We start from the raw sequence: 13,585 nt of genomic DNA on the forward strand, positions 1-13,585 counted from the left end.
CAGTTAGTGTCTCCAAGAGAGTAAAACCCTAAATTAATTAGGGATTTTAGGAATCCCTAACATTAGGTATCTAAGCCACCAAATGTAATAATCAAATCTATATCCCTACAACAACGCTGCCCACCTCTACCCAGTGCTCCTTTGTACTGGGTTCCCAACAAACCACCAGACTGGTGAGGAAGATGCTTATACTGCTGAGCATTCTGAAGAAAAAAAGATTGTTTTGAAAATAAAAGCATTAAATTGTTTCTGGTAAGTATGACATCAATACTGATTTCAGATCACTTCGCGAATTCCCTCCTTTGTGAGTTCAAGATCAGGGTCACCTGAACAAAAATCAGGTGGGTGCCTTTCCTGATTGGGAAATGGTAAGTTTCAGAATTCATTTTTCCAACAGAAAGTAATAAGGATTTTATGTAAAACACTGATAAACAAAAATGAGACACAAGAAATTATTCCATTTTAGTGAACAGATGTCTAGCCTATCTGAAATTAATACAGCCCACTTCCATACAATCAGACTGTTTAAAATGCTTGGAACAAGATTTGAAAGTTGAAATGCAAATATGTCTCATTTTTGGAGACTGAATAAAAACTGTATAAAAATATACGTCACATTTTTATGTGGGGATCTATTAAAAATCTAGGCATCAGGCTAAATCTGTAAAATTAATTTATCATCAAAAAATCCATAACAAAACATGAAAAAAAGAAATCACGGTTTCTGCCACAATCTTTGGTTTGGCAGAAACAATCCATTTTTCAAATCAAAAGTTACTTATACATCTAATTATCCTTTAGAAACAGCTCAAATTACAGAAAACTATTCAATTATATGTAAAAATATTTACCCAGTATTTGTAGTTTTTATGATAGTACTTTTATATAGCTTTACAAACTGAGGAGACAAATTATTTTAAAAACAAAATAGTTCCCTGATGAGGAAAATGAAATCAGTTTCTACACCTGACCAGGACGGGCTAGGTCCATGATACTAGTGTTTACTGTTTTCTAAACGATTTCTGGTATTAATGAATAACTGAACTGGTCACAGGCATTAGTGCTTCTCACCAAAAAAATACTTGGAATTCTGGTAAGAGAAACATATCATAATCAGACCATCAAGTACTTTTATTAGAAAAAATAATGTATATCTAAGAATATAACTAATCATGAAAAAGAAAGCAAAATTCTAGGTATTATTCCTTAATTAAGAATCAGTTTGGGGTTTTTTAACATACAAGATGAGGTTTATCTATTTACAATTCCTGGCATTGGACCAAGAAAATCTCACAAAAACCTTTAGGAGTCCACAGTTCCCTCCACTGCTGCTGCAAATTAATTTTGTATAACACTTATTAAAGCTGATATAATTCTATGTTTAGTCTTTTTTATGCATAGTGCGATTAAAAGATAAATTGAAAAATCACTAGTGAAGATTGGGATTAAACAGCACCTTGAAATGCCATGATAAACTGCTTTTAAAATCAGTTGAGGATTTCACACAGCTCTGAAAGGTTTCAATTATTTATGTGTTTGGTCTGTGTAGCATAAATCCAGACTAATGAGGCACAATTGCTGTGTATAAATCTAAAGCATAAAAAACCCTCCTTATTGTCTGGAGGAAACAGTAACCTCAAAGGACTAGGAGGCAGCAACCTTTCAAGACACTGCATTTATGCTCTCAGGAACAGGGTTTTTTTCTCTCTTTGCTTAAAGTTCTCAGCTTCTGTGAAAGCTGCATCGTGGGTAGGAAGAACCCAGTTTAACACAAAGGTTACCTGCCACAAGAGTTAGACCAGCAAGGTTCATGTGGCTGACATTCCTCTTGAAACATCAGATGAACCACAGGCTGTGGAAATCCCACCTCTACACCTAGGGAGATACATTGATTTCCATGTGCACATGAAGTTGTACAGTCCAGGGCTGATGCTTTCTGTACTGGATCTTGCTTCCTGAAGATGATTTATTTGACATAGTCTCCAGCTATTCTAAAGTTCCAAAGGATCTCACAGAAACTCCCTTCCCCTTCTTCATCTACTTCCAATCATTTGCACACTTTTAAAATACATATGCTACTTACCTGTGCCTTTGGAGATGAATACATGGGTTTTTTTCCTGGTAAATGGAAAGACTGTGTTGAAAGATATTTTAATGGAACAACTAGAGCTCTGCACCCATGTCCTTCATTAGCAAGGGTAGGTATGAGATAAACAGTCCCAGGATGAAAATGGTTGAGATTATACAGGTAATTAATTAACTCTGGGCAAAAAGTATGGTTGTGAACTATCTTTCAATAAAATCAGCATTGTCTGAATCCTTTGGTATTGTGGTAAACCATGCTGCTGGAAGGGAGCAACTCCAAATCTAACTTGAGATAAGTTCAGAGTGAGAAATCTCAAGTACTGAAGCAACCTCTCTTCTTCTGGGGGAGGTGCTCTTCACACTGCCCATCCTGCAGCACCTTTCACAGAATGATTTGTGGCTGAAAACAGCAAAAGCTTTTGTAGCAGTCAGGGCCAGATGGAAAGTGCCATATTGGCAACATCAACTGAGACAGATGGGGAAGAGGGAAAACCTGCCTAAAAGAAAAAATGATAAACCCATCACACAATCACATACAAGAACACTTTAAAAACAATCTTTTTGATCTCTGATCCAAGGAAAATATGCATACCACTGGTTAGGCACAGGGCTGCTATTTTGTAGCAACAATAATGTCCTTGATTCCCAACGCAACTGCAACATGCAATCCACTAAACTACTACTGCTTGTAAAAGGGGTTTCTTTCACTGTTACCAGCCTCCCACCCTATCTTACTCCTTATCAGTCACATTCAAGAAAATTCACCTAATTTTCTAATTGTGCCTGAATCTTGAGAAGCAGCATCTATTTTCTGACCTCAAAAAGCAATTAGAAGTGGAAGGTACTTAGTATATACAGAGGGGCTTGAAGAGAAGGCAAAGGGTTTCAAAGTAAGGAAGTAAACCCAGACGTTTTTCTATAGCAAAATTGTTACATATAAAGTCAGCTTAAGAGAAATGCTAAAGCTTCCAAGACTTATGACTTCTTAACCCTGCCCTGATTAATTCAATTCTTTTCTGGAATATATTGTTCCACTTGGTGAATTCAACAATTGCAGATTAAATGTTTTAATGCCAGCTGTTTATTTTAACCTCTGACTCAGTTAATCTCTTGCAAATTTGGGGCTGTTTATAGGAAGTTAATAATGGGATGTTAGACAGTAGAGTAATTACAACAAAACAATCACAGCTATACTTACCACAGAGAAAGTAACAGCAGCTTTGAAAAATACAGGCAAAAATCTGACCATAACAGTGTTTTGAAGTCAACAAACTCTAAGCCCAACATAGGAGCAAGCCTAATGTTGACTTACATGGACTCAAAAATTTTGTTTTGGCAAAATATCTGATTTTCAGATTCATTTCACCATTTGCTTGGAGACAAGAAATACATTCCCAAGCCTTTTGTAATAGCCTATGTGAGAAACAAAAAAATAAGAGGACGTGCCATGAGACAGCTAAGATGGAAAAGCCTGGTTTGGCCCCAGTTCCTCACCAGTGTATCTTCTACTTTTCTTTAAAATTCAGCAAAAGATGTGACTTCTGTCTTTGATGCTACAAGAGGAAAATCAGTTTCCAACTGCCACACTACAGACTCCACTTCCATGTTAATGTCTTAGAGTCCAAGCTTTAAAAACATCTCTTGCTATAAGCACAACAGCTGCCTGTGAAAATTGACGTGAACCTATTGTTCTTCTGGAATGAAATCTTGCTTGGTCAGGCAGAAATAAGTCAAATGTATTGGACTTGTTTATCTCTAATCCAGCCTTTACTGCTCATTTGCTGCAAAGGCAAATTCTTGACTTCATCATATAGCAGAAATTCACTGACCCAAGAACAATTTGAACAAATTTAAATCATACTGGTTTCCTCCTCCTCCTCCTTTTCTTCCTCCCACCACTCTTTTCCTTCTTAATTATCCTGATTGCCAAAAGTGCTTGAAAGAAGAGTGAATATTGAGTTTGCACTCATATTCTCACAATTGCATTGAACAGTAATAACTAACAGATATTTTGTTAAAAGGTGAAATTCTTCCTATCACTCATTTACATAAAAGCAAGAAAGATCCTACATTGCTGTGACAAATGAAGACCAGTATGTTTCTGGAAATAAAGGAAAAGTAAATCTTTGATGACCTGCATTTTAGGACCAGTAATTCCATCTCCTAAGAAATTCACCTCAAAAGATGAAATGACCCAACTTACCAGAAGCATCGCTGAGGTTCCATTGGGCCGGGATAGCTGGATAGACATTTCAGGGAACATCCTATCAATCCGATTGATCACATCATCAACGTATCTACGATACAAACCAAAGCAGCAGAATTAACACTCACTCCTTGCCACAGGCTCAATTTGTTGCTCCTTCTTAGCAGCTTCCACAGGACTTTCCTGAATTTACTTCTCCAATACCTGCATATTCTTCAAAAACACATGCAAGCATAATTCAAAAAGTTATTGATAAGAGGAAACATACCCAAGCTCTAAGTTTACTTGAAAAGTGGTTACTCTGCCCTTAAAAATATGCACTCAATTTTTAGATCAAATCTATCGTACTTCTACCCTTTTGCCTCTGGGGGATGAAGGATACATTATCAAAATTACTCTTCCAACACAGGGATTCACAGGTTGTTACCACCCTACCCTCTCTCAAAGGCTTCAAAATAGTCTTAGGAATTTTTTCTTCTGAATCTTTATAATTTCTTTAACGTACAGGTAACTAAAATTGGCTGGCACTTTACAGGAGTTTCCCTGGGTTGATCAAACACGGAGTTCAAGTAACATCCCTTATGCTGGGTATAATCCCTCTGCTTATGGAGGCCAAAGCAAGCTGCCATACATCAGTCTCAGTTCCCTGGTATCGTATCAAGAGCTGACATCCATTAACTTCCTTTCAGAGACCTTGTTTCCCACAGGCATCCTTCAGCCATTCCTCTGGACAGTATCTGCTTTAGCAGGGTTTATGTGACAGTCCATCTTGTCTGTGCTCTGATCTGTCCTCCCATACTACTTCCAGTTCTCCCAATGTACACAAAAGGGAGGGCACTACTGCTTTGGTATCATAGGCATCTACAAACTCTGCAACTTGATCACAGATCCAGGAATGAATTTACTGATCAAACTGTTCACATGCTAGCTCACATACATGCTCTGAAAAAAAGATTTGGGGAAAATCGGTTGCCCCAATGAGATTAACTGTAAAACTGAAAAATCTAATTATTTCCCTTTAACCTGCTTAAATTGAGGCAAAAAACATGGAATCTTTGCTCTTCAATTACCGAGTTCTAACATTAGCTGCTAAACCCTTCCCAAAAAAGAATGAGCTGCAATGCTCCAATAACTATCTTGCAAGGGATTAAAAACCATCCCAAATAAACCCTCACCAACATCAAGCAAGCTACCCTACATAGCTGGTAAAGTCCGCCCACTTTTAAAAGTAACAAAAGGATGGAATAAGTTGTGACAATTCTGCATAAAAATCTTAATCCGCACTTCTCATGCAGAGAAAAGTTTCCCCATTCACATGAATGACTCATTAACAGCTTGCTTGCTGATAAGCAAAGTCAAAACATCCATAAGCCAAGAACTTCCTCAGCACGGTGAAAGAGGAGACGCGTAAGACACGGCTTCAAGATGAGTAAGCTACACATGGACAGCGCACACCTAATTTTAAACATTACTGAATCCCATACTTTTAATTTATACAGGATGAAAGTTTAGACTGTTTTGTAAATGCAACTGCTCCAGGCTCCACAAATCAATTCTGCTATTGATCGTGTGTGAATAGAGATGGCTGATTGTGAAACAGGTGAAGAGATTCTGGTTAGCATGTGGTTAGGAACGTGTCTTACGGCCTCATGCACTATGATGCAGATCATTGTGTAACTTAAGATTTCTAATTTTCAAAGCATCAGGCAATAATAAATTAAAAACAAAAGACAAAGTTGCATAAAACAAGACACTGACATAGTCTATATGCGTTAAGGAAGGAAAATTCAAGTAGTTTTAAATCATACAAACAACAGTTGGACTTGGGCATTTAATCCGCTTACGTCCTTCTGAAAAATCCCTGTGGACGTAGACATTTATCCTTTGAAAATGTGATCCAGATTGGCTGGAGATAATCAAGTCTTCAACATTTTCTTAGATATGATTAAACATAAAACTTGTCTTGATCACATGCCTTAAAACTTGACTCAAACCTGACTGTGACCTTGTACTACCTGAGTGGTATAAGGCAGAATAAGGGGATTCACACGTGTAAAACAACACATACAGCAAAATTCTTCTAATTTGTGTTAAGTAGCTTCTGAAAGAACTTAGAGATGAACCACTATGATACTTTTGGCTTAGAAGCCTGTTACTTTTGTATCGCTCTTCACAGGTCAGTTGACAAAGAAAGAAAATTAACACCATAGACTTAAGGAAATAGTGTTCTACTTTGGCAAGGCTCAGCAACTCCATCAGGACCATTCACATAGGTAGTCTTATCCTCATCTTCTCAGTCAAGTAGATGTCAGAGAAAAGTCCAAGACCAGTAAGACAAAAGAGCACTGATGTACACATCACTGTTTTGCCCCTTTGCTTTTTTTCAAGTAGACATCCGGGTTTCCCAAGGACTCATTAAAACAGAAGGATTCTTTAAAGTTGCATATATAATTACTAAATTAGCCTGACTGCGTGGCGGCCTCAAATATAAAATGACAAACAACCTAATCCAAGGCAAAATTCTTCTATAGATATGCCCTTCAGAGAGGACATCTGGTAAAACATCTTGTGAAGGGATGGATATGATAAATCAGATGCAGCAAAGTAATGTAAAAGTGTAACTGGTGACGACTTCAGAGAAAACTGAAGAACATATGATAAAGACAAGATAAAGTGCACTCCTGAGGCTGTCTGGAAAGAGGGTCAGAGAAAAAGCTGCTGTCTGGAACTTATTTTGCAGAATTGAAACACATTAATTTAGTGCCAAAATAAGCAGAGTCACAATTTACACATCTCTGTCCAATCAGTTTTAGCTCAAAAATATGATAGTTCCTATTTATGTTACAGAGCCTCTTACACAGTCTCAGAGAAATGTAGCACTTAAGGATGGAGGAAAGTCTAATTTTACTTTGCCCATAAGCACTTCTAACTTTTAATGTACTTGCCACATCTCAGCTTCTCCTACTTACAAAAAGATGCTGGTTGGAATGAGGATTTACAAACCAGGAGAAATAACGCAAAGTGTGGAAAACCAAATGGAAATAGATTTCCTCAAACATCTGACATATCTTTATGTTAAAAAAAAAAAAATCATAGAATTCTCAGAATTAAGCATGAGCTGAAATTATATGGTAGTAGCTTCCCCTCTTGTCCTAGAACAGGCATTGTTACACCTACAGAAGTTACGTAGTGCCTAGACAAAACCCCTCCCCACAGCTTCTCTGTCATGTAAAGGATGCTCAACACAGGCTGAAGACAGATTGCAAACAGCAGCAAATTATCATACTCAGTAGTCTATATATTCAACTACAACACAGTATTTAAACTCTTATTATTCTGCACCACAGAAGACAACACATTAACGCCCTATAATTGCAACATCCTAAATTAGTGCCACCCTACTCAACCAAGCTTCAAGTAAGCTACCTGCTTCCTAATCCAGACCTGTAACCATCCAAACTCAGAAAAAGAACAAACTCAACCAACAGGACTTCTGACTATTCAATTCTATCAAGCACTAAAGAAATCTTGCTAATGTCTTTTTACTGGTCAGAGGGAGTTTTTAGAGAAACTTTAATAGCAGGTTTGTACCAAAATCTCTCTCACATTTTTTTCTTACCCTTCTCTCCCTCGTGACACAGATTAATCATTTTAAAGGAGATTTTAAAATTATATTTTTGACAGAAAAATCTTTATTTTAAACATGATAAATAGTATCATTCAGGGGTAAGCATCTGAATGCACACCAGAGCCCAGCAGGAAGTTCAGACCTCACATCAGATGCTCTCCAAGGCAGTTGACACTATAAATCATTATTTTCATTTTAATGTGGTAGAATACTTTTTTCCTATGAAGATGCTGTATTAACACTGCAAAACACAGCAATCTACTCCATGTTACTCTCCAAATGAAGCTGTTATGAACATGCAGAAGAATCAACACCAGAATAAAGCTTCTCTCTGCCATCGCGCCAGGAGGCGGATACATAAATCCTTTGGTCCGTGTTAGGGGAACAATGCCTGGAACAGACAGAAGACACTTTTGAAGCCAGTTAGAAAACAGTGTTTATAAGGGATTAATTAGTTATGCAAAATGCTAAATGAGAAGTTCTGTACTAAAACATCAGGTTGACACTGCAGAAATAATTCAGGAAGCGTCTTTGTAGATAAATGGTCTTCTAACACCTCTCTGATTCACACAAAAGCCCCCCAAATGCCTTTCAATTCCACACTGGACAGATGGCTTAGTTCTCTAATGTGACCTCTCTCTTCTATTTTTTTATTTTTTCATTTTTTTCTGGATTAGATCCAGCGATCCAATGTTAGTGTGATGTTTAACAGCTTAGACAAGATTTAAATAGCATTTATCCCACACAGTGTTTAACTTGCATGCTGTTCATTTTTTCCACTCAATACAACAATTTTTAAATCAGAAATATAAGTATTACTAATAATTTTCTGAGAATGTCTTTGGGAAGAAAGAAAATTTTGTTAAATATTCTTGGGGAAGCAGAGAAAAATCCATATATTTAATAAGAAATAATGTAATCTTTCTTATACACCTAGTGGAAAACACCACATGCATGACAGAAAGAAACCACAATTCTCTTGAAACTGGATTCATGGTGTTCTGGACAGCAATAACGTGTGGGAAACTCTCCACACATTCACTCACTAGATTATTTGCTCCCAGATTTTTTTTTTTCTTTTAGTTACTATTTTCAACACAGCTAATAATTTCTTTTCACATGTCTGATATTTCAGAAGCACAGCCTGGCCCTGCACTCTCTTGCTAGCATATGCAACGTTTGCTAATAAAGGCATCAGTGCAGAGCGCCTGCCTGCATTCTACTAAGTCCTATGGACTATTTTTTTCAGGATCAGGCTCAAAATACAATTCAAAGCTTTTAGCCCTGGCAGGATCTTAAATTATAGATTTTTATAAAGAGATGAAATAGTTTTCAGGCAACCTGATTAGAGAAATATTATATTTAAAAACATACAGGGGAGTCACAGTTCTAGTGTGATTTATTAATCAATGAATTAAAGTTTTAATTTGATTCAGGTACCTGCTGAGCAAGTCTCTGCAGGTAGCAAATTCAAGTTGATAGAAGGCTTTGAAGAAGCATCCATTAACAATGGTTATTAAAAGAGTGACCTCTGCCAGCTTTTTGAGATGACACTTCCTGCTTGGATAGGCAATGAAGAGCGTGAAAAGAAATTCAACAACTCTCATGCTGAGAAACTGACTTCAGGTCTCAAGACTAAATTAGACAGCTGGTACCATCTGTGACATCTGTACATCAATACTAGAAGTCTCTGCCTCTTTCCTCAAATTCCAAAGGTTTTGATGTCTGGGGTTTTTTTACGGTTAACTTAGGCCTTTGCTCTTGTCTTCTCTAGAGCCTTTATAGAAATGCTCATGTTTCCTGGCTCTAGTACTAAAAGTTACTTGTTTTGCCCAACTTCTCCAGGTATAAACTTCCTTGCTGGTCTGTTTTCTCTTAAGAGTTGTTATCACTGTCCTCTTGTCCTTTCTGAACAAACCATTCCAGTGGTTTCCTCTCTATTCTTGCTCAATTTCCAAGTTTCTGTTGGTAGAAGACTCCAGCCAGACTCCTCCTGGCTCGCCTTATTTCCTTCTGTTCCCTTCCCATCTGCACACTAACTCAGTCTTCTGCCACTCCTTCAATGCCTCTGCTCCTGCTGTGAAATCTTTATTCATGATACATTATAAAAGAAAAACATTACCTCTTTCAAATAACTAACTGAGTTCTAACTACCATGAGGTAAGCTGAGGGCAGAATGAGCAAACCCTAGTCTCTTGAGTTAAACACGATTCTTCAGTCTTGGAGCTACAAAATCCAATCAGCCTGAAGGAGTTTTGGCAGTGCAGTGTCCTGGTAATATGAATCTACAGGTGTGGGAAGAAATAAGCCAGAACACACAGATTGGTAGGAAAAATATCACTCAGAGATCGTGGTTTGGACAATGGTCCTAAGGAACAGATTTCCTAAGATTCATGCCCAGCCCCTTTCCACCCTGCGGTGGATTAAGTGAGAGAGCACAATCTGAAAGCACTGATTCAACTCCAAACCTGAAAGAAGGGAGTTTTCTGTTTATTCTTAAAAGTTAGCTTGTTTTCAACTTTGCTAAGGATGTTATTTCGGTCATGGAGGAATTACATTTCATTATTGAATGGATGCAAAAGATCAAGTTATGTGCTTAAATAGTCTAGAAGTGTTTACATATAAACACAGGGTGGTCTGCTTCAAAAGCATATGCACATATAGCTGTATCAAACACTTAACCATCTGCACTTCTCACTCACAAAAGGCCAAACCTGGTACAGCACTTAAGGATGCATGAGAAGTCGTTTGGACAGTTCTCTAGAAGCCAAGAGAGAGCGTGTAAGGGTTGGATTTACAAAGACATTTAGAAACCTGAGGCTGTGATTCAACAATTTTCAGTCTTCAGCACCAATAGTGACATAAGGCACTGACACATCCCCTCCCGCACGCTGCAGCATGCAGCCCCCTCAAGTGTGCTGGGAGAGCTGGATCACACAACTGATCTGGCTTTAAAAAAAAACCATAAAAATGTATTAGTTTAAGTCTAAATCTGTTTCATGATTCAGCTCCCTGCGTAGCTGCACACTCTGTGCGCCAGCGCAATTCCTGCTGGCACCACACATCATGGACCAGGAATAGGGTAGAGCAGGGTCATTACTGCAACAATTAAATACCATCTTATGGTAAAATGTGGTGCTTGTGCTGTATTGTTTATGCAACAATGTGTCTGGACATCTGCACACTTAGGTTAAATACGAACACTTCTTTAATGCACTCTGAAAACACATCTTTTGACAGTGCATAGTTTGCTTTTTAAGATGGAGCAAAGACACAACTTTTCACAGTATCAAATTCCAGTGCCTCACCTTAAGAAGCGTAACTTTAAGTTACAAATAGAGACCTTGCAGTCAAATTCCCATAGATCTTTTATTACACTGTTGCAATAGCTTTCTTTGTACTTGTGGAATGCTCTTCAAAACGCCTTTAACTCACAGCAGTAATCAAGAGAGGAATATGGGTATTAGCATGTGTGAAAGCTGGTTAACAAAATAAGCATGCATCTACTTTGCAGTCATCACCAGGGTCTTGTCTGAGCTTGTTACTAGTCTGTGCTTTATGGAAAACATCATTAACTCCTTTATACATACCTCGAGAGGAAAAGCAGCCCTCCCTAACTGTGCAGTGTTTAGAGTAATAGGATTTCAGAAGTAATACTTCACAGCACATATGTATTGTTTATATTTCCACTTCTTCATGAAACTAGATGTTGCTCTACAGCCCGACAATAAATGCTAACAACAGTAATTTTCAGGGGCCTGGATGAGAATCAGAAGTTACTACGTCAGTGTTTGTCTACAAAGATGGTTCTTGAACTATCCCTAACCTGTCAAGCAATCAGTGCCCCACCTGTCAGGTAAATGTGCACACACACATACGTGTTTCCATACAGTAAAGCGGAGCCAAATGTCTTCAGGAGGCACTCAAGCCAAGGGAGCCAGCTGGCCTTTAAAGAAAAAAAAGTCATGTCTGCTCAAAGTACACACAGCTCTTCCCCCCCATGGTGTTCAGGGACAGACAGTCCCCACCATCCCCACTGCGGGTAGCTCAGCAGAGTTCATCTGAGGTTGCAGGTTGCTTGGCCCCGGCACTGTGAGGTGCAGCCACTTCTCCTGCACTCGCTGCTCAGTCACGCAGCGAGGGGAGAGGATTAAACGGTGCCACGCTGACGTTCGGTGAATGCCAGACGGTGCTTTGACAAAGGCCTCAAAATAACACAGCAAGTTCAGTCCTGCTTCTAGAAAAGACAACAGGCCAGGCTGGTTTTCAGCCCACCTGCCCAGCCAGACCCCCAAATTAAACGGGGCTCCCCACAGATAGGAAGGGTCCCACTGTGCGGAGTGAACCTGCAACTCCACCCTGTCATTCCTGACTTCAGACTTCTAAAGCTGGAATTCAGTATTCTATGACATGTTATTTCCAGCTCTGCTATTGAAGAATTACTTCAATAGCAAAGTGGTCTCTCTTTCTTTGTGTTTTATTTCTCCCTCAACAGAGCAGAAATTACAGTACTTACCTCTTTATGAAAAGCAACAGATGATGCATGATAGCCATTATTTATTCTATACCTATCAAAACCAGTGAGATTTTACCTTTGGGTGGAGAGATTGATGAATAGGAAACATACTATGTTTTGCACGGTTAAACCTTTTTATGCACTATGCTTGACCATATAACTAGCACTGCTGGAAGGAAGAGACCTCAGTAATCATTCACGTTAGGCACATCAAGTCCCAGAACTTAAGGAAGGCAACAAAAGTTCCAGAGGATGGGAGGAAGGGAAGGTTAAGCATGTAAACCCCTGGGGAATGGCTAACATATGCAAACAGCAGAGCAGACCATTGCATAAGACAGGTTTTGTTTAATCAGTGAAGTTACCAAAGCCCTGACATTTTCTGCTTTTTAAAAAGTGTCCTCTGCTTAAGTCACACTCTGATGCTTTGCAGGCAGTATCATGTGGCTTTAAAACAACCTTTCAATTCTCAATGCCTCAATGCTCTGAGAACCTGTCTCGTCCTTACCATATGTTTCTTTTGACTTCAGCTAAAAACACAATGGCTTATTGTCTCTGCCATGTCAGCATCTAATAGAGGCATACCAGAGCTTTGTTATTTCATTATTTAATGCAAATAGGGTGTATTGTACTGCCCATGACTTGGTAGAAGGTACTGGGATTAAGGTACTCTTACACAAAGTGGTTTCACTCCTATAGATCCATAGGATCTATGAGACCTGCACATGACTCTCATTTTGCAAACAGATTGCTAAAGCTTGTAACCATGCTAATAAACATATTTAGAACACAACAGAAGTGCCTGAAGGAGCAAATAAGGTAAAAGAAACAGCACAACCAGACCCACCAAACCATCGTGGATATGAAGGTGTTTAAAATATGGCAACCATCATTTCATTAGAGTCCTCACAGTCATGTATTGTTATATTTCTGATTTCTTCCTTTAGAATTATGCTATTCTCCCTTTAGAATTGTTATTCCAAGATGTTGGAATACATGGGATTAGGAAGTAAAGACTCAAATTTTAGGCCTCCCCAATAGACCTCAAGCAGCCACTCGTAAAGAGCAGCCACTTGAAGATCTAGTGCTTTATTAAAATTATGATCTATGGTAAAAACAGACAAGTCTTAATAGTGCTAGTTCTAAGGGTACT

At 38.4% G+C, this 13,585-nt stretch overlaps 1 protein-coding gene across 1 annotated transcript in view; it reads right to left on the reverse strand.

The window, feature by feature from the left end:
* The window catches only part of MED27 (mediator complex subunit 27), a gene marked incomplete at its 5' end in the record, with an annotated part of 91,401 nt that overhangs the window by 23,238 nt on the left and 54,578 nt on the right, over positions 1-13,585 (reverse strand). Inside the window, one exon of the mRNA XM_084272554.1 lies at positions 4,289-4,382. Within this exon, the coding sequence (XP_084128680.1) occupies positions 4,289-4,382 (94 nt within the window). The remainder of the gene's footprint in view (positions 1-4,288; positions 4,383-13,585) is intronic.

Source organism: Gallinula chloropus (assembly GCF_964237585.1).
Source record: "Gallinula chloropus genome assembly, chromosome: 18".
NCBI classification, from domain to species: Eukaryota; Metazoa; Chordata; class Aves; order Gruiformes; family Rallidae; genus Gallinula; species Gallinula chloropus.